Raw genomic sequence first — 23546 nt, forward strand, 5'->3', positions numbered from 1 at the left:
AAATCTAGTACCCCCTTCTCGCAGTTGTCATTGGCCCATTTATTCATGAGTCCTAGTGATGGCGTGCACGCTGCCTTCTTGCCCACTTTAATTCCGATTCCCCTGCCCTATACAGACACATACAACTGTTTGACCTGAAGCCATTGATCTGACATGAATATGTAATTATAACATCTGTTACCATCCGTTGCATCTTAGGAATCAAGGATCTCCTGATGGACTGGCATGGGGAGAGCACATTTGTGTTTACAATCACGCATCGGTGTCTGCTATGCGTGTAGGTGATTATCCCTTTCCTCTTGAGCTGTTAATACACCCCTTAAATTCTCTGGTGGGGGGAACGGGGAGTGTTGTTGAAATGGTTGTGAAAAGATGTTTGTGCAAAATAGATTCCATGATTTGGTCTCTTCCTGGCTGCCCTACTCTGTCTGATTTAGATGATTTTATTTATTGATTTATTATTAAATTTGTTTGCCGCCCAACTCCCAGGGACTCTGGACGGTTCACAAAATGAAAACACGGGAAAAAAAACAATAAAACAATATAACAATAAAGACAGAAAGATGAAAAGGAGCAAAAAGATGGCAAAACTGGGCAGCAGTGAAATCATGCACACGCTCCCCACAAAGGGCCCCAACTGCCCTAGCCCAGGGCCTGGGAAAACAGCCGGGTCTTCAGAGCTTTCCCAAATGGTTCTCAGGGGAACCTCATTCCAGAGGGCAGGTGCTGCAGCAGGGAAGGCATGCTCCCGGGGTCCTGATGGATGGCACTGTTTGATCGAAGGAACACGGAGCATGCCAATTCTGTCAGATCAAACCGGCCAGGCTGATCCCATGGGAGATAGGGGGCCCCTCAAGTAACCAGGCCCTGTGCCATGCGGGGCATGATAGGTCATAAGCAGCACCTTGAATCACACCCAGGAGCAAACTGGCAACCAGTGGAGCTCTCCAAGCAGGGGTGCTACATGGGTGTATCAAGACATGCCCATCACTGCCCACACCCCTGCATTCTGGACCAGATGAAGTTTCCGGGTGCTTTTCAAGGACAGCCCCATGCAGAGCGCGTTGTAGTAATCAAGCCACAAGGTGAGAAGGGAGCAAGTGACTGTCAGCAGCTCAGATCCAAACATTGCCATCCAGGCCCAGCCCTAAAACTGAACTTTTGAGAAACAAGGTGTTCGTTCAAGTCAGAGTATGTTTGCGTTGGGTTGTTTGATCACTGGCCCTTTTCTGAGGATCACAAAGCCTCGAACGGAATTGCAAAAGGCGCTCCGAAGCTTTAATGACTTCTCAACTCCTTTGCTGCCCCCCGTGTGCAGTCGGAGGACAATGTCGTGAAGGATGCCTTGAACATGGCTCATCAGTTGGGCCACGCGTTTGGCTTCGGGCACGACGATGCGCCAGAAAACAGAATCCAGCATTGCGACTGCGGTTGCACCGAGACGGGCAAGTGTATCATGGTAACACAGCTAAACACAGTGTGAGTATTACTTTGTTTTAACGACACCACAGGTCTTGCAGAAGTATAACAATGACCACAATCTCGTCTTCAAGCCCAGCTGCCTTTTCGCATTTTTTTCCTAAGAGAAGCAACTAGATTCAGGTTTTGCTTTTACAGTACAGGGTTTTTTAAAAACTCGCTTTCTCTGATTTGGCCTAATTTTGGTTCCTTTGTGCGTGTTGATGGAAATTCAGCTACTTCCAAGCATATCTGCCAGAACCCTTTTAAAATAAATAGAGCTACAAAGAAGCAGTTTTATATTTGGGGGCCCACGGGGGCATCAAGGTGTGCAAGATAGCGGGTGTGGCGTTGTGGTCAAAGCCCCTCCTCTTTTGTAGGGGTGGGGGCAGGCACATGCAGAAAAAGGGAGGGGCTTTGATCGCAACAGCGCAGCAGCCATCTTGCAGAATCTGACCTCCCCTCGCGGATGGTCCTGTTTTGGTCCTGTTTAGCAATCGGCCATTCCATTTCATTCTGTTTTTAATTGTTAGCCACCCAGGGTCATGTAATTTAATAAATAAATAAATTCCAGGTGAATTTTGCCCATCCAGTTTCAGAACAGTCACGCTTTAAAGCACAAAGCAGCGTTTCTCAACCTTAGCAACTTGAAGATGTCTGATTCCCCAGCCAGTACGGCTGGCTGGGGAATTCTGGGAGTTGAAGTCCAGATCTCTTAAAGTTACCAGGGTTGAGAAACACTGGCATAGAGAGTCTAGAGAAGCAGCCTTGCCAAATTGGTCTAGCCCTGATCAGGGTCAGCACTGAAACTCTGTATAAAATGAGACACAGCACACAGGGCTGTTTTAAAACAAAGATCCCCTTGCTTGTCTAGCAGTGCTGATATGTATTGTGGACCTGGGAAGTTATGCAAAGCGCCATGAGAGTTGGACAGGAGGCTGTCATCTACCCCTTGCCAACTGTTTAGTTCTCAGGTTTATGTTTAGTGGATGTATCGGAGAAAAGGCCCTGAGATACAGGTAGTCCTTGCTTAACAACCACAATTGAAACCGGAATTTCAGTTGCTAAGCAAAGCGGTCATTAAGCAAATCCGACCCAATTTTATGACCTTTTTTGCAGCAGTCGTTAAGCAAATCACCGTGGTCATTAAGTGAACCACGTGGTTGTTAAGCCAATCAGGCAGTTTCCCATTGATTTTGCTTGCCAGAAGCTGGCTGGGAAAGTCAAAAATGGTGATCACATGACCACAGGATGCTATGATGGTTGTAAGTGTGAACCTGTTGCCAAGCACCCAAATTGTGATCATGTGACCACAGGGATGCTGCAACAGTCATAAATGTGAGCACTGGTTGTAAGTTGGCTTTTTCAGCACTGCTGTAAGTCTGAACCATCACTAAACGAATGGTCATTAAGTGAGGATTACCTGTAAAGCCTCGAAGGGCTGGCAGCTGAGAACAGGTAAGTCTGTGGTAGTGATGGAATGATGATTTTAGGGTTAATTTGAAGAAGACAGCAGAAACTTTATGGCCCCAGATCTGACCTTCGCTGACGGTTGGGAACAGGGCAGATAATAAAGTTGCAAACTGGATTCGAACTGCTTTCCCTTTGCATGTCAGCTAGAGTGGAAAGCGGAGAATGGAGCGCTTGTAACCCAACAGATGAGGCACCAGCTTAGCTCCTGTTCCCCTTAGCAATAGCAACTTGGGCATTAGTGCCCACCTTTTGAGAGTGTTTTGCCCCCCCAAAGGTAATAATTATTGCCTGCCAATGAAATCGCATTTGCTTAGGATGTAATGATTTTCTGATAGTAGCTGCTTAAAATCCGATGCCTTGGAATTCCCTTTCTGCGCTTGCTTTGAAAGCCAGTTTCCGAGTGCCGTTATCCTGTACAGAATAAAGGGGTTTCTGCTTCGCATGTTAATTGGTGAAGTGTGCCAGGTTTAAAGAACCCAGAGTTCACGGGAGGGCAGAAACAGTTCCTCTTTTTCCTTCTCTCCAGCTGAGAATGCAAGGGGACAGTGCAGTCCATATGAATACTCTTTTTTTTTGTCCATTCCACCTTGTCCGATTCTCGGAGACTGCCTGATAAGTCCCTGCAGTTTTCTCGGCAAGGTTTTTCGGAAGTGGTTTGCCATTGCCTGCTTCCTAGGGCTGAGAGAGAGTGGCTGGCCCAAGGTCACCCAGTGGCTTTGTGCCCAAGGCAGGACTAGAACTCAGGGCCTCCCGGTTTCTAGTCCGGTGCCTTCACCACTACACCAAACTGGCTCCCTATATGAATACTAGGAGTTGAGTTGAGCTGCAGGTAGTGCCTCTGTAAAGGAGGCAGGGACTTGACTTTACTCTGCAGGAAATCCAAGGCCACTCAGTATTTCAACAGAAATCCAGCTGGGGACAAGAACCAGTTAGAAGGTCAATGCTGCAAAAATAGGGGGTGGGATAAAAAGGAAACAGCAGCCCTGTGCTGGAGGATCGTTTATTCCGTTACAGAAGGTGTCTGCGGCTGAGCAACTGCAGCAGGGAGACCTACTACAACTTAGTAAGGCAAGGGAAGGGATGTTTGCTGAACTTGCCCTCTAGAACAGCCAGGCCGAAGACGTGTGGAAACGGGGTGGTCGATGAGCGCGAAGAATGCGACTGCGGCTCTGACGAGGTCAGTCGCGACGGTCTGCCCTCGCGGGAAGTCAGCGGTGCTGGTTCTGTGCCAGGCTGCCCCGAGATCTTAGCGGCTGCTGGTCTGGGAAGTTTCTGTTCTGCGCACAGTACTGTTAGCAAGCAGGGGTTGCACCCTGCACAGGTTCGCTTTTCCCTGGGAGTAGGTGAGAGTGCTTTTGAGCAGACAGGTGAGGGGGGGCGTTAATTAAAAGATTACTCCTTGCGGAGTTTTTGTGCTCTCCGAGCCTGGCGGCTGGCTTGCAGACGTTTCGTGACCCAACTGGGGAACTTCATCAGTGCGAGGGAGGGCGGGGTTTCCTCCCTGTTTGTATTTAGTAGCCTGAAACGTCTGCGAGCCAACCACCAAGCCCAGGGAGCACCAGGGACTCCACAGTTCAGCCCTGAGCTCCAGAGATTCTCCTCTGCTGGAGATTGCTCCTTGGACTCGGTCAACATAAACTTGGAAACAGAGGCCCTGTTCCCTCTCTTCCACCCATATACAGGTAGTCCTCACTTAACAACCATTTGCTTAGTGACAGTTCGGACTTACAACAGTGTTGAAAAAAACAACTTACGACTGGTTCTCACACTTTTGACCGCTACGGGTGTCCCTACAGTCATGTGATCATGATTTGGGCACTTGGCAACCAGTCTGCATTGATGAATGTTGCAGCGTTCTGTGGTCACACAATCGCCATTTTCGACCTTCCTGGCCAGCTTCTGGTAAGCAAAATCAATGGGGAACCATGTGATTCACTTAATGACCATGTGGTTCGCTTAATACCATGGTGATTTGCTTAACAACGGCAGCAAGAAAGGTCATAAAGTCAGGTCAGATTCGCTTAGTGTCCACTTCACTTAGCAACCAAAATCCTGGTTCCAATTGTGGACGTTAAGCAAGGACTACCTGTATGACAGTAGCCTCCACAAACCTTATTGCCAAGGTAAAGGCTTCCATATTTCACTAACGGTAGACAATGCTGAGCCTGAGAAAGAAACTTCATCTCCTTTCGTTTGTGGCCCACATTATTCCACGGGAGCCCTTTTCCAAACAGACACCACCGTTCATTGGCCTAGCCAGCTCCGGAGGAATGTTGGAAAGGGACCAGGGGCCTCCGTGGCAAAAGGCAAGATGGCATTGACTACCATAGGAAGTCCTGCCCATTTTTAATGTTCGTTGTGCATGCATTGCAGGTAAAAACAGGGAGTGCCTTCAGTGTTGCAGCTGCCATCTTGACCTTTTTCAACATTCCGCCCCCCACTTTCCCCTGCAGATACGCCTGAAAGGGGCATACAGGTGGATGGATGCCAGTTTAAGGTGTTTATTCCTAAATCCAGTCCATCCTGTTCCTACATTCCTTTGTAATTATTTTGTTTGTGTACGTGGGTCTGTATGTGCATGTGCGTATATATGCATGACATGTACTGTTGAACATAATTGCTCACAAAGGATGCACTTGAAGTAAACAGTTATTCGAAATCCACAAGTTGATTGCAATTGCAGAATATTATTCTAGAAACACCCAAAGGTAACGCTTTGTTATGAAACTAAGAAAAAGCTGAAGAAGGACTGCAGTGAATGTCTTTTTCTTCTTTTCTCAGGCAATCGAAGGTGAAGGAATCCTCACCATGTTCCTTCCTAAAAAACCCAGAGATAAAACCCAGCAGGTAAGGGAGGGAAAACGCTGCTTCAGCTAAGTGTCCCCTGCCATCTCCAGTTGCCCCACCTGTAAGACACCCCAACCGTTAATCAGCCCATGTGAGCAGAGAAGGGAGAGGGCCCGATCCAGGCTGTCCCCTTGGATCCTTCACGCTCACAGACACAAACCGGCCTGGCCTGGAAAGGAGCTCGGCGAGAGACCGGAAGGTACTCCGTTCTGACTGGGAAAACGGGAATGTGGCCAGTCTTGGAGAGTCTGCTTTGTCCTCTCCGGAGGATGATTCCTTTGGATCTCCAAAGGTCCCGTTGAGCGTAATTTCCAGTATCGGCCCCACTTGGGTGGACACATCCTTTACGTAACTCCACTCGTTGATGAAAGGCTCAACCGCTTGAAACACTGATTGGCGGTTCCTGTGACTCTGAGGCCGCTTCAGCCGGCGTCTCTAAATGTGGATCAGTCTTTAAGGACAGACCCCCGTGAGGCTGCCTTCCTGCCGTCCCCAGCCCCGTGTGGTCTCACTCCGTACCTAGCTGGTCTGATGTTAACGTGTTCCACCTTCTCCCAGCGCAGGCACGACTCCTGTGGTGACTAGACCGCTTTCAAAATGTGTTCAGTGATCTTGTGATCACCACCTCTCTTTAGAAAAACGTTCTTTTTAAGAACCAGGAATGGAGGAGTTGGAGTGGCAAAGGTGTATCTCCACCCCTGCTCCCAGTGCCCATCGTAGTGATCCGTCAAAACAGGACGCTTCAGTACGGGGTGGAGGAGGGCAGTTAGTGATCTCTGCGGGCTCCCTCCTTCATCATCCTGTGCCCCTCCCTCCAAAGGATCTACCTACCTAAGATGCTCTTTTTTTAACATATACTGTATCTACTGCTCTTTCAGAGTACAGGTAGTCCTCACTTAACAACCATTCGTTTAGTGACACAACAGCATTGAATAAAACAATTTACGATCGGTTCTCACACTTACGACTATTGCAATGTTCCCACGATCACATGGTCACAATCTGGGCGCTTGGCAACCAGTTCACGTTTATGACCATTGCAGCCTCCTGGGGTTATGTGATCACCATTTTTGACCTTCCCGGTTGGCTTCTGGCAAGCAAAATCAATGGGGAACAACATGATTTGCTTAACAACCACGCGGTTCTCTTAACACCTGCTGTGATTCTCTTAATGACTGCTGCAAAAAAGGTCGTAAAATCAGGTCAGACTTGCTTAATGACCACTTTGTTTAGCAACTGAAATTCTGGTCTCAATTATGGTCATTAAGCGAGGACTACTTGTAACATAAGCATAACCAAAACTAGCCCAAGCAACAGCACGCAGCCACCCAGCCCCTCTGCACTGGTGGCCTGTCCCATGGGCTACTTAAAAGGTGGCCCAGGGCACTGATTTTGTTTTCAGGATGAGAGTTAAACTGCCAGCACAGCTGTGATTGGGGCGTCTTTTCCTGCCTGGCAGGTGGGAGTTTAGCCACCCAGCTTTGTGTTGAACTCACCCCGTGACTCACCAGCTCAGCTGGAAGTCAGGGCAGAGCCACCCCGATGGCAAACTTTGGTGCTTGTTAAAGCAGCTGAGTGAGCCCTAACCCTGACCGTCGGGTTACAGGAGAGTGTGATGGCATGTGGGAATGGCCTTGGGAGACAGGGGGGGAGATGCTGCTTAGGGGACGGTCAGATAAGAGAGGGCGTGGTCTGCAGCTGCATCATGGGAGGGGCAAGAGGCTCAGAAGGGGCACCACACACACACACACACACACACCACTCAGGCTGTAGGAGAGGGCAGGAGATTTGTACTTTCAGACTTGCAAGATTGCAAGGTGTCAGCCTTCCCAGGTGGATCAGGCAGGAAACACAACCGGATGAGCCAATTCTACTTCATTGTAAGGCTCCATTGACAGAATCTTACAATTGTCCCGCCCTCTTCTTTACAGCCCGAGAAACCAGGGAGGGTCCCTCCTGAGCCTCTTGCCCCATCCATTACCCAGCTGTGGGCTCGGCCCTCTCTTGTCTGACCATTCGCTCAGCAGCCTCTCTCTGCCTGTCTCCCAAGGTCTTTCCCACAGACCATTACAGAGAGCTTTCCTGTGTCTGTCCCTCTGCATCTTGCAAGGGTAAGCAGCTCAACCATGATGTTACGGCTTAGCCTGAACGAATGAATTCAGCCGCTGCACGTGTCCTTGAGAAGACTCAGGGGTCCCAGGTTAGTCCCGTGCGTGGAGTCACGGCTGACACGAAGGGCCCAGGAGACTTCAGCCAAAACGCTTTCTCACAACGGACTTCATGCAGCTGGTGAGCACCAGATCATGGCTACTCTTGCAGAAGTCTTTTCTTTTTAATGTAAACACCTTGTTAAAACCATTTTGTCTGTTAAGATTGGATTCAAGTTCTGTCTTTATAGTTTTGCAATATGTTGCCTGATTTGATTTCAGCATTTAGAAGCCAAACAGCTAATTAGCTAAGACAAACACTATTCCCAGCGATTAACAGTGAAAAAGGCAAAGTAAATATTTCATACTTTTTTTTTTAAACAGTGGATACAATGGTCAGGGAGCCAATTCTCATTTGCTGACTACCTGGAATCCAAAGATTTGATGGTAAGTCTGTGGGACCCTAGTGCTTGTCTTCATGCTGTTTGCTCAACAATTTCATTTAACAGCGACCAGGATGTCTGTGAGAGAGGGAAAAAACTCAGGATGGCAGGCCCAAACACATGCTTGAATCCCAGTTCCTTTATTATTAGATTTTTGTCCTTTTTCATTTGATTTTCACTCTGGGTAGAGCGGCCAACAAAATTACAAAAACAAAAACAGAATAAGTTTAAAGCATTGATTGAAATTAAGAGTAAAATAGGGTCTGAAGCTGTTTAATAATTGAAAACCATGCAAAAGAGTGGCATCTTGACCCATTTTCCGAATGCTAAAACGGGGGGCATCTCAAATGCACAGCCACACAGAGGCAGTTCCCATCAATCCATACAGAGATCCAGATTTTGAGTTTGTATGAGTCAAGAGCAGAGTGGGCTGTTTTTGGAATGATCAGTTCAGGATTCAGGCACATCTTGTAGCCTACGAATGTCTTTAGTCCTTTATTAGGGATGTCCTCAAGTCAAAAAAGTCAAGATGGTGGCCACAACAGTGAGGTTGAAGCTCCACCTGTATTTTATGTATGTTTCCTGTGCAAAATTTATCTGCCCTTCAAAGACCTTTGTACTCCCAGATTAAAAGTCAATGGCAGGGGTATGTGTCTGATATGGTCAAAAAGACAGCATGGTGGCCACAATAGCACAATTGAAATTCCCCCCATTTTTATGTGCTTTGCACACATGATACGCATAAAAAAACAGGCAGAGCTTTGACCCCATTGTCATAATTGCCATCTTGAATTTTTTGACCACCCCTGGTCAATAGTCTGCTGAGTAATATATGAGATTTACGGTATGCACCAGCCGCAACACCGGGGCAGGGGAGGAGGGGTGGCGGTTGTCACCCAGGAGCCTCTGGTGGCCTTCAGGGGCGCTGCTCCGCAGGTGGCCGGCTGTGAGACCCTGTTCTTCAAGCTGGGCTCCCGAGAGCAGTGGGAGTGTTGCTGCTGTACCAGCCCCCCTGCTGCGTGGCAACCTCCCTGCCCGAGCTGCTGGAGGCCGTCTCGGGGCTGGCGGTGGAGCTCCCCAGGCTGATGGCTCTGGGGGACGTCAACCTGCCCTCCCTGGGGCATGCCTCGGAGGCAGCTCGGGAGTTCATGGCCACCATGGCAGCCGCTGGCCTGTCCCAGATTATTCGGGACCCGACTAGAGACAGTGGCCTCACCCCACACTTGGTTTTCTTGTCGGAGCAGTGGCATAGTGATCTGAGGGGAGAGCTACATCTGTCCCCCTTGTCATGGTCAGACATTCGATTGGTCTGCCCCCGGCGACTGGTGGACCCGGCTGGGTTTCAGAAGGAGCTGGGGGTTATATCCAAGGATCTGCTGCACGGTCCAACGGAGGCACTGGCCGCCACCTGGAATAGGGAGGCAGCTGGGGCCTTGGACTCTCTTGCCTCATCCAACCCGACGCTCCCCATGGTTTACAGAGGAGTTGAGGGTTCTGAAGAGGCTTAAGAGACGCCTGGAGCACCGCTGGAGGAAGACAAAGACCGAATCCGAACAAACACAAGCTAGGGCCGCTATTAAGGCCTACCTTGTGGCGGTAAGAGCAGCGAAACAGCAGTATTTCTCCACTCTTATTGTGTCCGCAGAATGCCACCCGACGGCCCTGTTTAAAATTACTCAATCTCTTTTAGGTAAGGTGGACTTACCTAAAAGGGGCCGTGTAGAGAAGTTTTCGGAGCATCTGCAAGACAAAATTGCTCCGCTCCACGTTAGACTCCAAGCATGAGGCAGGGTCTGTGGAGATACCAAGGGATCATACTTACCCAGTTATCTGGGAACAGTTTGATCCTGTTGGACCCGAGGAAGTGGACAGGATCCTCTGGACAGTAAATGCCGGAGATCAGCTTGCCAATTAGATCCATGTCCCTCCTGGCTGGTGAAAACAGCTTGGGAAGTGACATGTGGTTGGGTCCAGGCGATGGTTAATACATCCTTGAGGGAGGGGGTGTTTCCAGCTGCCTTTAAGGAGGCACTGGCGTGCCCCCTCCTCAAGAAGCCATCGCTGGACCCTACTGTACTGGATGATTTTCATCCAGTCTCCCACCTCCCCTTTTTGGGAAAAGTGGTTGAGAAAGTGGTGGCATTACAACTCCAGAGGATTCTGGAGGAAACGGATTATCTAGACCCCTTTCAGTCAGGTTTCAGGCCAAGATATGGGACAGAAACAGCATCAGTCGCACTGATGGATGATCTCTGGTGGGAGCGGGATGGAGGCAGTGCATCCATCCTGGCTCTCCTTGACCTCTCAGCGGCTTTCGATACCATCAATCATGGTATCCTTTTGGGTCGGCTCAGGGAGTTGGGGGTGGGCGGCGTAGTCTCACACTGGTTCGCCTCCTTCCTCCAGGGCCGGTCCCAGTCGGTGTTGATAGGGGAGGAGAGATCCAGCCCTCGACCCCTCCTTTGTGGGGTGCCGCAGGGCTCGCTTCTCTCCCCTCTCCTTTTTAACATCTACATGAAACCACTGGGCGAGATCATCCGTCCCCTTGGGGTGAGGTATCATCAGTATGCTGATGATACTCAATTGTACATCTCCATCCTGGGGGAAGTAAGTGACGCCGTGACCGCCCTCTCCGAGTGTCTGGGGCCTGTGGGGGCCTGGATGGGGAACTACAATCTACAATCACTTGCTTGCACTCTACAGAAAATGGACTGTTGGGGTTGGTTGCACGCCCCTGCCTATGGCCACGCTGGACTTCCTCTGGTGGCAGTTCCTCTCTTTGTAACCCACTGGCACAACCAAATCTTTGTGCCAGGTATTCGCACTGCTGCCCAGATAATGTGACCATGGTTCATTTAGCCTCTAGATTTCAGACACTTGCCACATTGTGTTGGCAGTATATTAACCCTAACAGTATTAACCTTGGCATTTATTCATCATGTACTCATATGTTTAATATCACTATACAAATATTTTTATTATTTGCATTAATTGCTGTTGCATTTATTGTTTCCCTCTCATATCTTCCGTGTGCCCTCAGCGTTACTCTCCTGTGTATCAGCCTCTATCACAACAGGAAATGGCTTGCTATAACTGAAAATAAAAAGGAGGAGATGTGGAGAGCATTGTATGCTATGCTGTTGGTTGGCAAACCACGACAGCTGTGCGAGATGCTTATTTACATTCAACCTTCCTTGAACTTCCATAGTGGATAAGGTTGTAGCAAAAACTTTCCTCACAAGGCAACAGGAGCTGTAACCTGAGCTGTGCCAGGAGGCTATCGGGGTTACATGAGGTATGCATTGCTATTTAGACCAATCAGCCTTCTGCTATGGGAATTACTGTTTTAGTGCACTTGCTTAGCTGGGGGAATAATAAAAGAGAGCTTACGGCTTGAATCGGGGCTCTCATCCCGAGGAAGTTGTGTCTGTGCATTCTTCCTACATTCTTCATGAGAGACCACAAGCTCTCATCCTGAGAAAACTTGCAGCCTGTGTATCCTTCATGAGAGACCACCACACTCCATGGGGAACAACAGGCTTCGACTGAACCCTGGTAAGTCGGAGTGGCTGTGGGTTAAGGGTTCCTCCATATCTGGGACTTTGTCATCTCTGGTTCCGGATGGGGTTGCACTGCCCCAGACAGACCCGGTGCGTAACTTGGGGGTCCTCCTGGACTCACAACTCCTGCTCCAAGAGCAGGTGGCAGCCGTGGCTAGGAGGGCCTCTGCACAGCTTCGTGTTGTGTGCCAGTTACGCCCCTTCCTGGATCGGGAAGCCCTCTGGTCAGTCACTCATGCCCTGGTCATCTCCCACATAGACTATTGCAATGCGCTTTACATGGGGCTACCCTTGAGGAGTATCGAGAAGCTTCAACTGATTCAGCTCTTCCTGAGGCTGGCCCCATCGCTCCTGGCCTTTCGGAGGAAGTTGAAGACCTGGCTCTGCCACCTGGCCTGGGGTGGGGAGGGGAGTCGTCATGGTTGGGGATGGCTAGTGCCCCAGAGTGCTCATCGCATACAAGGACTTGTTACTATCTGCCATTTGGATTCTACTTTTATCCATAATTATTGTTGACTTGTAACTGTTTTTTAGATACTGTATTTTTATATGTTGTAATTTTATTGCATATTGATTGTTTTATTGACTATTGTTGTAAACCGCCCAGAGTCCCTCTGGTGGAAGGAGATGGGCGGTGACAAATTTGAAAAATAAGTAAATAAAATAAATAAATAAGATGCTATTGGTTCACGATTTAAGCCGTGATTGGTCTAGATGGCCTTTTAGATCCCTTTCAAATGTATTATTTTAACGTCAGAAGCTGCACCCGGGAGGAGAGGCAACCGTGACCGTCCCTTTCTTTGCAGGAATGCAGAAGGAACAGCTGTTGCCAAAAGGACTGTACATTGAAGATGGGCACCAATTGCCTGTATGGCCTTTGCTGTGAGAAATGTAAGGTAGGATGCACACTGGGCTTTCACTGAGCTTCTGGGCTTCATGTAAACGTAAGTGCCTTTAAAAGTGTCTTTTTGTATACAGAACTTTTAACCTGGTGGCCGTTGGGGTCTCTTTGAAGCCATCGCCCCCCAAATCACACAAATCACCAGGGCCGCAACCGGGAGGGGGCAACCGGGGCATATGCCCCGGGCGCTGCACTGGGGGGCGCCAAAATGGGCGCGGAGTCCATGTTTGCCGCGGGTGACACAGACCCGAGTGGCGGCCCTGCAAATCACAGGATGATGCTTGTGCTTCAGTGCCCTCCCTTGCGGATGCCTGCGGTTGTGTGCGCTTTGGAGTTGCGCAGCTGTGGTCCTGACTCAGTGTAGCTACACAGGAGGGCGCCCTGGGAGGGAACGGGCGAACCACGTTCCTTGTCTCTGACCTCTCAGCGTGCCCGCTCTGCCAACGTGCCTTTGGCTGGCAAGCTCTACTTGGAGCAACCCGTCGGCCAGATTACCCAGGCCCCAAGCGTGTGGGACCTGTCGGTTTATCGGCTTTCAACCAGCTGTTGATTTCTCCCCCAAACTCTTCTTGGACGATTCATTCTCTGTTTTATTGTCTTTTGATTACTGTATTTCGTAAGCTACCCCAAGTCACAACAGGTTGGGGCGACCTACAAATTTCTTTCATAAATAAGCGGCACCTTAAATTGCATCTGGACACACTTGCAGCTCTCCTGACTGAGAGGTCATACAGGAATATCGAGTCTTCCTGCTGGCCCACGGAAGCTGCGTTCTGCACCGGCTGGGGTTACCAGGTGGCCCTCAAGGGCGGTCTCGTGTAAAGCGAGTCCCAAGAGTCCACCTGGGAGGCGACAAAGGCACAAGTCGCTGTTCGCGGGTCCTCCTGTTCCAGGAATGGCCACAACCGGCGCACCAGCCTAAGCTGGGCAAGGGCTCTCTTGGCAAAAGTGTCCACCTGCAGTTCCAGTGGGAGCTGTGAGTCCAGAATTGTGTTTCTCAACCTTGGCAACGTTAAGCTGTATGAACTTCAGCTCCCATGCTGGCTGGGGAATTCTGGGAGTCAAAGTCCATACAGCTTAATGTTGCCAAGGTTGAGAAACCCTGGTCTAGAAGAACCCTCAAGCTGTGGACCTTGAGGGGAGCCTGCGTCCACCCACAGCTAATGTTGGAACTGTCCTGCACTCAGATGGTTCTGAAACAGCAGCTGCTCCATCTTCCTTGGGTTGAGTCTCAACCTGTCTCTCTCCGTCCAGCGCTTGCAGCCTCCAGCTCTGGCCAAGACTTCTACCACAAGTCCCTTCAGTCTGGGGTAGAGATGCATAACTGGGTTTCATTCCATCTTGAGGTTACCATATCTCAAACGGTTGGGAGACTTCTCCCGGTGATTTCATGTGGACATCTACGTGACTCATGTGGCATACAAATTCTAGAAGTTAAATGGAGGGGAGGGATTGAGACCTGGACACCCCTTCTTAGAGTGCTCTCTTCCCCCATAAATGCAAACCAGAACTGTCCACTCAGGAAGGAGAGCCCCCACGTACAGATGGTCCAGGACAATCCCGATGTCATGAGTAAGGATGGCGAGCAGGGGGCTCCCACCCAGACTGTCAAGCGCATGCGTAGCACTGAGGAACTGTTCAGCCATTCAAAGAGACACAGATCGGGACCGCCTTAACCCTTGGGGGTTATATGTCTGGGTTTTTCCCACGCTTCTTCAGTTTGTTAGGATTCTTGTTAAGTACTAGTAATAAATATTAGAGACCAGTTCATTGTCTCAGTGTGTTTCCTGGTAGTTAGGACACCCAAGATTTATTGTCTCAGAGGCTGCTGAGAATTCCAGCAGGACCGGTGGGCTTCCATTCCCCCTATCTATGTCCTGCCACAGGTCATCAACCAGACTGACCAACGTGGTACCTGTTTATCCCCAGCCCTGAGCCTGACCAAGAAGGGTCTAGAGAATCAGCTTCTTCCTGCCACTTCAGCACCTTTTCAACAAACCTCCACAAAAGGAAAGCTTGAAGGCCAGACTATAGTTATCCAGCCCAGCTGGCCCCTCATGAAGGCGGTGCACCCACGCCCTCCTCAAGGACGTGTGCTTCCCCACCCACCCTCCCATGTGGAGGCTGTAATGTGTACCTTGTGCCTTCCTGTTCAGCCGTTAAGCCTTCTGAGAATCCTCCAAGCTTGAAATGGTTGTTTCCAACAGTTTTCCAAGAGGGGAACATTGTGCCGACAGCCTGCCACGGAGTGTGACCTTCCCGAGTTCTGCAACGGGAGCTCTGCTGACTGTCCTGCCGACGTCCATAAGCAAGACGGGATGCTGTGCGGCACCTCCGACGCTTGTTATCGGGGGAAGTGCCACAATCTGCAGCAACACTGCGCGGCCCTCTTTGGCCAAGGCAAGACTGATCTCCTGGTTACCCAAGAGGGCAACTCTCTGCCACTCGCAGGCACGGGCCAGTTTGTATTTCAGGTCAGAAATTGCAGATCTCCATGCCCGTTTAGTAGATGTTCCCTCCCTGGGGGGTTTCTGTTTCCCAGCCGGGATTGGCCATGGACTTCTGCCATCTTCCCCCTGGGATAGCGAGGTCCCCCCCGTCTTGCTCCAGCCAAACTCAGAGGTTCTTCTCGGCTGCCATGGGCTGCCATGGGCACATCTGCATGACTAACCTGCAGGAGGTAATAACGAGTTGGCCTTTTGGTTGATGGGCACCCTCTTTCCTGCCCTGGGTAGCATTCCCATCAAGGCTCCCATCTTTTGGGGTGCACCTGCTCTGTAGCAGCGCCTGCCTTCTGGAATGAGGTTCCCCCAAGATTTGAACAGCCCCCGCCCTACGGGTATTTCAAAGGCTCTTCGCCCAGGCCTTTGGCAAGGGTGATTGAAGCCCCGTTTAGATTGAGTGGGTTATTTTCCTTCGTTCCCATCTGGCTTTGTTTTTTTTTTTTTCTACCCTTACTCTTTTGTTTGTTTTTTCCTTCTTTCCCTGTTTTTAATGTTGTAAACAGTTTATAAACAGCCCAGAGTTTCTGGGAGTTGGGTGGCATATAAATTTAACGAATTACCATCATCGTCTTTTTAGAATCATCATATTGTCATGTCAACATTTGCTGTAGTGTGAAGTTCATTTTATGTATGTATATGTATTCTTTCTCCTTTACTTTTCCTTTGTTTTATTTCATTAATTTAAAAAATGATTTTTTTAAAAAAGGTATGTTTGACTATGGATATTGAAGGAGGAAAGAGCCTTTTCTAACAGGACGGTATCTGTACTGATTGTTAGCAAAAGAGAGTAGCAACTGCTGATGTGGGAAATAAGAACTCATCCCACTCTTCCTTTTTATATCTATATTATATAAAATATATTATATATTTTATATATATATATATATATATATATATATAAGAATTTTATTAGATTTAAGACAAAGATAAAAAATAGAACTATTCAAGCCCATGATTTTAATATGGATTGGTTATTCTATACACCCCAATATCAAAGACCAGCATCAAATAACATCAATAAGAATTATAACAATTTCAGTAACACTGCAACCTAGGGCATGTTTTTTTTTTAAAAAAACACCCTAAAAGCTAGCATTACCAATGTAATGCTATAATAGTAAAACACTATATAAGAGTTATCAGTTGAAAACTAAGACTATAAGCCGGGGAGTGAAAATGAAATAGGCCAGTGTTTCCCAGCCTCAGCTACTTTAAGAAGTGTGGACTTCGACTCCCGGAATTCAAGAAACCTTGATAAATCAGTGCAAAGCTTTTGACAAGTGGTTAAATGGTTGGACTTTGAAGAGCAAAGAGCATGGTCTTCCCAGGGGTATCCACAGGGGTGGTGAAGACCATCGAGATAGCAGCCACAGCCCCATCCTTTTTTCATTCATTGCTACACATGCACAAAGTGGGGGGGGGGCTTCAGTTGTGTGGTCGTGGCTGCCACCTTGATTTTTTTGACCCACCTTCCCCATGGGAACTCCTAGGAATTTCCCCGAATGCTGCTGCTGTTTGGTGCATGGATAAGCAGGAATGGAATTCTTGGGTAGATCTGGATAGATTGGGAAATGTCCCCTGTTCTGAGTTCTCTCTCTTTCTCTCTCCGTGTCTGAAGAAAACTTTGGTTATCAGTCTTTGGAGGTGAACCCCAGGAGGTCTGCAGAAGTATCTGGCTAGGTGCAGATCAACGACCTAACCCCCTCTAAGTGTTCCTTAAGTTACATAAAATTCATACCGAGTGGGCTGTCTAGTTTTACCGGTGGTGTCAGTTGTTCTTTGATGTGTGTAATTTTGGTGTTTGACCTCAGTGAAGAACACCTGCTACCCAAGTAGAAACATTTGCAGAGCTGTCCGGATCAGTGGGAATAAAGCATTCTGGTAGTACAGAACAGGGAATGTCTTTTGGGAAAGGACAGCACAAAATCCCAGTGGATAGAGGAGGTCCTGGGGGAAGGCATGGCTGTCTGGTTAGCTGGAAATCTCATGGGAGAAGACAATGGGACTCAGCAACTGCTTGTTGAAAGCCCCCCTTGTCTACTGTCACGGACAGTAATTGTCTTCTGAATCCAAGTTCTGTCTTCAGTCTAGTTGCATTATGTCCTGAAACTAGGGGGGATCTGGAAGGAGGCCATTTGCGTAGCCCCCCCTCTCAAGCCAGTGGGCAGAGCAGTCTCCTCCCAGGTGGGAAGAGAGAAGTCCGACTTTCCTTCTTGCCCCTTTCCCTTCTCCAGACGCAGACGTTGCCCCGCTGAAATGCTTCAGGGAAGTGAATGTGCAGGGCGACCGGTCCGGCAACTGCGGCATGAAAAGAGGGCGCTTCAAGAAGTGTCCAGAAAAGTAGGTGGGCCTGTGGGCAGCTGCCTGGCTGTTTTTTCCAGGACCGGCATGATGAACTTGATGCTCTGCTGCTTCCCCCAGACAATGAAGCCCTCCGAGAGCTGCCCCGCTGGCTTAGAACAGCCATTTTGGCTCATATTGCTCCTTCTGAAGCTAAGCAAGGAATTGTTCAAATTGCTCACAAACCCTAAAGGATGGTCCTCTGTCCCTCTGTCCCCCGGTCGCACTGCTTTTGGGCACCATTAAGACCTCTCTTCTGCTTTTACTGGGTATATGTGGATTTGTGAGCAATCTAACTTGCTTTTTATAAAAACCTGTACAGTGTAACGCAGAACACAGAAGAAGGAAGAATCAACCCCCCATGCCTTTTTCACGTATTTCTTGGCTGCCACCTTGACTTCTTGCCCCTCTTCCTCCACAGAGGAATGTCCCTATAACAGTTTTTTGTCCCAGAATTGAGTGGGATTGTGTTGCTCCTCAGTCTTTATTTACCAAAACAGTGCCCATCTCTCTGTCTGGTACTGTGTGTGCCGTTTTTCCCCGCTTGGGTATTTTCCCAGAATATGCCCATTTTTCTTCTCCAGTCCTTGAACAGCCAACTGATCCTAAGTGGAGGACCCGGCTAAGGAACGGTAGCTTTTGCTATAGCACAGGGCTTCTCTGCCTCGGCCACTTTGAGATGGGTGGCCTTCAACTCTCAGAATTCCCCGGCCAGCATGAAGTTGCAGTCCACCCATCTCAAAGTGGCCGAGGCGGAGAAGCCCTGCTAGAGAACCATGCAAGAGGGAACCTTTAGGAGGGCCAGAAGTTCACCCCCATCGCAAGCTGGTTTGTGGGCAAGGCTTGGACACCACAAACTGGATTCCCCATCCCCAGCCTCAGAGCTCTAAACGTCTGCCTTCTTTCAGAGACATCCTTTGCGGAAGGATCCAGTGTGTGCACGTGAACAAAATCCCCACAGCTGAAGCCAGACAAGGCGTCATTCAGACGCCAATAGAAAACACCGTGTGCTGGGGGACAGAATTCCACCTTGGCGACGATACCTATGACCGCGGAGCAGTGAGAGACGGGACATCTTGTGGGGCTGGCAAGGTATGGCCTCCCATAATCTGGGCTTGGAAAGAGGACGGAATTCGACCTCATCAAGCAGCTGGCCTATGTCCAATCTCAGGGCTCCTTGCAATTGTAAGAGCTGAATTGTTCAGAAACGCACGTTGCGCAGCGGGAGGCACCTTATTTTATTTGTATTCCAAAAAATAGATCTTGCCCTCCCTTCCCTTGCGAGAGGCCTGAAGCAGGGGGCTGCAGAACTGAAAACCAGCAGCAGTGGGGAAAGAAAATAAGAGCAAGTGAAAACAAGCGCGTAACGTGCATTCGTTGCAACTCCGAATGGGCCAGATTCTGGGTCAGCCTGTCGCTCTGGTCAGCACCTGACTGTTAAGCAGAGGCTGAGACGGAGCATGAGGGGGATGGAGGGCAGGCGAGGGCACCGTCTGCACAGTGTATGTCCTTGAACTGGATGCCTATGACCGCAGGGTTCTCGCCAGCTTTGCCGGTCTACCTGGTGCTGAATGGGCATGCCTTACAAGAAAGAGATTACATCTGCTCTGGGAAAGAAATTACCGGTGACTCCCAGCCGCAGTGTGCCATCTGCCTCCAGGCCCAGGTCCAGCAGCTACTGGGGAAGAACAAGGGGAGAAGTTCTTCTGGCAAACCCCCAGACCCGTTGGAGCCGGGGGCGGGGGGCAGAACCCTTCCTGCCCTCGACAAACTCACCTCTGCCCCTCTCTGAAGGCATAACTGTACTCCTAGAAATATTTGCCAGAGACAGCTTTACAGCTGCCAAGAAAACGCAAAATGAGATTTTGAACCTTTTTTTCCAGGTCTGCTTAAACAGGTCGTGTGTTGACCGAGCGGTTTTGAATTCCGATTGTGATTTAGCCAGATGTAACAACCGAGGGGTGAGTAGCAGGATCGTCTCCGACATTGCCACCTTGAGGTTAGACCCACAGGCTTTGATTCTTCCAGGTTAGCGGCGCCTGCCATGCGATGATAAGCAGATTCTTTGGATCCTGATCCTTGTTCCTGACGTGTAGCTTTCCAGCCCCTCCCGTGCCTGCCTGTCCCCCACCCTCAGAGTCCCTGCCGGGACCTGCCCCCCAAGGGACACGTCATCTCTTCCTCCCTGCTCTGACATTCTCAGAGGAACCAAACTCACAAACCTTTTACGCTGATGTTCACTCTTTGGTCCCCTAAAGCTCTCTTTGGGAAACCTAAGAGCAGGTGGAAGGGGCAGAGATGGCAAACCTTCTGCCCTTGGCGAGCCAGATACCCTGGCCCACCTGTCTGTCAGAAGGCCCCAGAAACCTGTTGGCTTTCAGGTTGCCATAACAACACGAACCCACAGTAGCCACTCTGCTCAAGCAAGGGCTCGTCTACAAGACTCACCAGGAGTGGAAGATCAAAGTGATCTGCACTGAGAAAGTAATGCAGGACTGGCAGGACCGAGGATGGGGAGGGTGGCTCCATCAGCATTAAACCTGGATACCTGCAGCAATGGCAGAATCCCCTGGATTTTCTAAGAGGGCCCAGATGCAAATGTGCAGGGTGCTTTCTCGCCCTTCAGAGGTGCATTTTGCATTTAAAATATGGCTATTCTTCCCCCCTTGCCTTGGATGACACCCAAGAGTACAAAACCCCAAGAGAAAACTATACTACAGTCACGTATGTGTCACATATGCTGCCGGTTAGGACTGGCTGCTTCCAGAGGATGCCCTCCTGGGCCGTCTTCTGTTGGAATCACTGTTTTCCAGAAGGTTCGTGCAAACTTCAGTTAACGTAAATCTGGTAAACCTGTTTGCGCCCTCCGTTCTCAAACCAGCAAACGGTGTGTGTGTATGTGTGTGTCCTCACAAGAAAGATCATCTTTGGTTCAGGGACCCGTGCTTGTCCTGATCCTGTTGAAACAATGCAACTCGCTGCAGGGCTGCTTTTCCTTCCCATAAAATGCACGTGAGGAGACACACCGATGTCAGCCCTGCAGGGTGGACCAGACTGAGACACGTAGGTCAGGGCTACTTTAATTGTAACAGCTGCAGGAGCAGAATCTGGCAGGTCTGAATGAGCTTCCCCCTCCCTCCCTCCCTTTGTCTTTGTGTGAACTAGGGAAGGGTCCGTCCGAGATGCTTTTTTCGAGTTAGTTTCTTGGAAGGGGCTCAAGCCCCCACTTGACGGATCGTTGCCTTGGTAGCAGCTGTTCCTCCTGTCCTGCAAGGCCATTCCCTCTTCCCCCTCCATCTGATAGGAGGTATGAAAAAGGATGCTCGGTGAATGAGGAAGGGCAAGAGAACGTGGAAGAGCAGTAATTATTGTTGCAGAAGTGAGTGTGTGTGTGTTTGTGTATGTGTGTGTATACATACACATACATACATACAGAGAGAGAGAGACACTACAAATTAAGTAGCCAAAGAGAGCAAGGAATGGTTTAAAAGATTAGAAGAGGCAGGGAGAATGTAGAATAACTCTGAAGGACATAAAAATAGTTTTGGATGAAAAAGGCTAAACCAGGAGCCTCCAGCAGAGCGAACGGAATTAAAGTTTTGGAAGACCACAGTCTCCCTTCCGCTTGTCACGGTCTTTCTTCACCACTGACAAGTGCTGGTCAGGAGAAGATCGGCCTCGCAGGGGCTGAATGACCAGGTGCCGTGTTCTAATCTCACCCCTACCCCCGCCCCGGTCCTTGATGCCTTTCAGGTGTGCAACAGCAACAGAAACTGCCACTGCAGCTCTGGATGGGCCCCTCCCTTCTGCAGGAGCATCGGATTTGGAGGAAGCGTTGATAGTGGACCCCCACCGGATTTTAGATGTAGGTCTTAATTTCTGTATTATACTGGAACCATCTGACTCTCGGCACTACCCCTTTCCTGCCCGTCCAGTCACCGTGGAGTCTGCTCTTGCACAAATGGTATCTTGGGGCCTTTTCCCCAAGGAGATGCTGGCTGTGCTGGCTTCGCCTGTCGGTCTTCCCACTTTGGCTCACATCAAGATGAGGATGCCTTGGGTGCATTCACACAACACCTTTTCACCGGGTTCCTGAACCCGTCTTTATGGCTCCTTTCATTTATTTATTTCCCAGTATTTATATTTTGCCTCAATCCTATCAGACTCTGGGTGGTAGCCAGATAAAATGCACAACACAACCCAGATGAATAGAAAAGAAACACATAAGCAGGGGGCCTAAAAACAGCTAAGGGCCCCAAGTCTTTCCACAGAAGGGTTCTCACCTGTTTGCAAAAAGCAAGCAGAGGTGAGGCCATCCGTGTCTCTGGAAAATGGGGGACCTCACTGGGAAAACCTATTGCCTGCCCCTTACCTCAGGAACTGTATGAGGAGTGGGGGGCCTCAATAGGCCCTCTCTAGATGTCCAGACAAGATGGGCAGATATGCCAGATAGACCCAGGTGCTGTGGCGTATAGGGCTTTAAAAGTACAGATAGTCCTTGTGTAACGACTATAATTGGGACTGGCAACTCAGTCGTTAATCAAAGTGGCCACTAAGTGAAACCAGGACCGTGCTTGTGATCTTCAGCTTTCCTTTGCTTTACAGACCTTGCAAAGTTCCTTTTTCACCACTGTTGTATCTGGCAGTGGCTAAATGAGGCAGTCACTAAATGAGGACTGCCTGTAATCGCTAGCCTTTGAGTTGAACCCAGAAGCCTCCCAGGAAGCAGTGCAGCCCCTTAAGGACTGGGGATATTCCATGCTTCATCTCCCTAATTTGACAATCTCTATTCCTCCCTCGGAAAAACTGCCATTCAAAGGAGGCTCAGAAACACAGGAAAGTAAAATATTCACACGTTTTACAAAACGGCAGTGTTTTAGATATTTTCCAGTCCTTTGGAGGAGGGTCTGATGTTAAAATCAACAATTTCACATTTGAGTATTTAAAATTCTTGGATGGACTCCATCTGATTCTAGTAACCAATTTATTTATTATTTATTACAAAGATTTCACCCATACTCACCCCAGCTCGTCAGTCTCCTTTTCTGACAAGGAAAGGTTACAGATTTAATTCAGCGACTCAGCAATCTCCTTGGTCTTCTTTTGTTGTTCTTCTTTCATTTCCTGTTGCCTGCTTTGCTAGCTTCTTTTCTGTGCCTGCAAAGAACTGTCCTCAGTGTGATTAGCAATGGAAGCCTAAAATCCATGTTTGTATCCTTAATATCTTCCTCCAGTTCTTTCGGGCAAGCATCCGTTAATTTTCTTTTTCTTCATCTGAGTAACTTTTCCATCTCTGCCCAGATGCTCTCTTCCTGTGGCCTTTCCGCTTTGTTGACAGACAACTGTCCCCAGGATTTATTTTTATCCTGTCCTCATCCGAACTGCCTAAAACCTTTTCCCCATCCTGACCGGATGCTTGCCGGTTCCTGCCGGCATTCAGCTTCAAAACTGTTCTGAGGATATTTTGACACAAAGCCCCAGCAAGAATGGCCCACCTGCTGCTCATCTTCATGGAGATCCTGTGCAAGATTTTAAGACCTGGTTGCCACATGTCTGACAAAGTTTTTCTTTTCATCCCCCAGGGACTTTAGTTCTCCTCCTTGCAAGATCCTTGCTGCTTATTCTGATCCTCCTCGTAATGTTCATTTTCGCCATCTCTAAGAGGAAACAGCTGGCACTTTGGTAAGTTGATGTTGTCTTCATACAGGCTGTTGGTATTTCCTTGTTTTTGCAAGGAGCAAGCCACTAAGTTACTATGGTAACAAATCACTCTGGCAGGGTGAACAGGTCAAACTTAAGTATCCTCAGGTTGGGGTGTGAAAAGAATGACCATGTAAGAAAAAGCTGCTGATTTGCTTGTGAAAGGAATTTTC

At 49.0% G+C, this 23546-nt stretch overlaps 1 protein-coding gene across 1 annotated transcript; it reads left to right on the forward strand.

The window, feature by feature from the left end:
* Nucleotides 1-171: 171 nt before the first annotated feature.
* On the forward strand, nucleotides 172-21769 carry LOC134498602 (disintegrin and metalloproteinase domain-containing protein 30-like). Its single transcript, XM_063304759.1, has 10 exons — nucleotides 172-277; nucleotides 1319-1479; nucleotides 3946-4108; nucleotides 12735-12824; nucleotides 15037-15229; nucleotides 17568-17673; nucleotides 18582-18765; nucleotides 19557-19634; nucleotides 21427-21538; nucleotides 21609-21769. The coding sequence occupies exons 1-10, from the start codon at nucleotides 272-274 to the stop codon at nucleotides 21767-21769; spliced, it is 1254 nt and encodes a 417-aa protein (XP_063160829.1). The 5' UTR covers nucleotides 172-271.
* The last annotated feature ends 1777 nt before the right edge of the window (nucleotides 21770-23546 follow it).

Source organism: Candoia aspera, chromosome 5 (genome assembly GCF_035149785.1).
Source record: "Candoia aspera isolate rCanAsp1 chromosome 5, rCanAsp1.hap2, whole genome shotgun sequence".
Taxonomy (NCBI): domain Eukaryota; kingdom Metazoa; phylum Chordata; class Lepidosauria; order Squamata; family Boidae; genus Candoia; species Candoia aspera.

Bases quoted from the DNA above. Each gene is read 5' to 3' on its own strand.
- LOC134498602 (XM_063304759.1), top strand. The intron at 1,480-3,945 runs GTGAGTATTACT...ATTCCGTTACAG, and splicing joins GTAACACAGCTAAACACAGT to AAGGTGTCTGCGGCTGAGCA. The intron at 15,230-17,567 runs GCAAGACTGATC...TCCCTTCTCCAG, and splicing joins CGCGGCCCTCTTTGGCCAAG to ACGCAGACGTTGCCCCGCTG.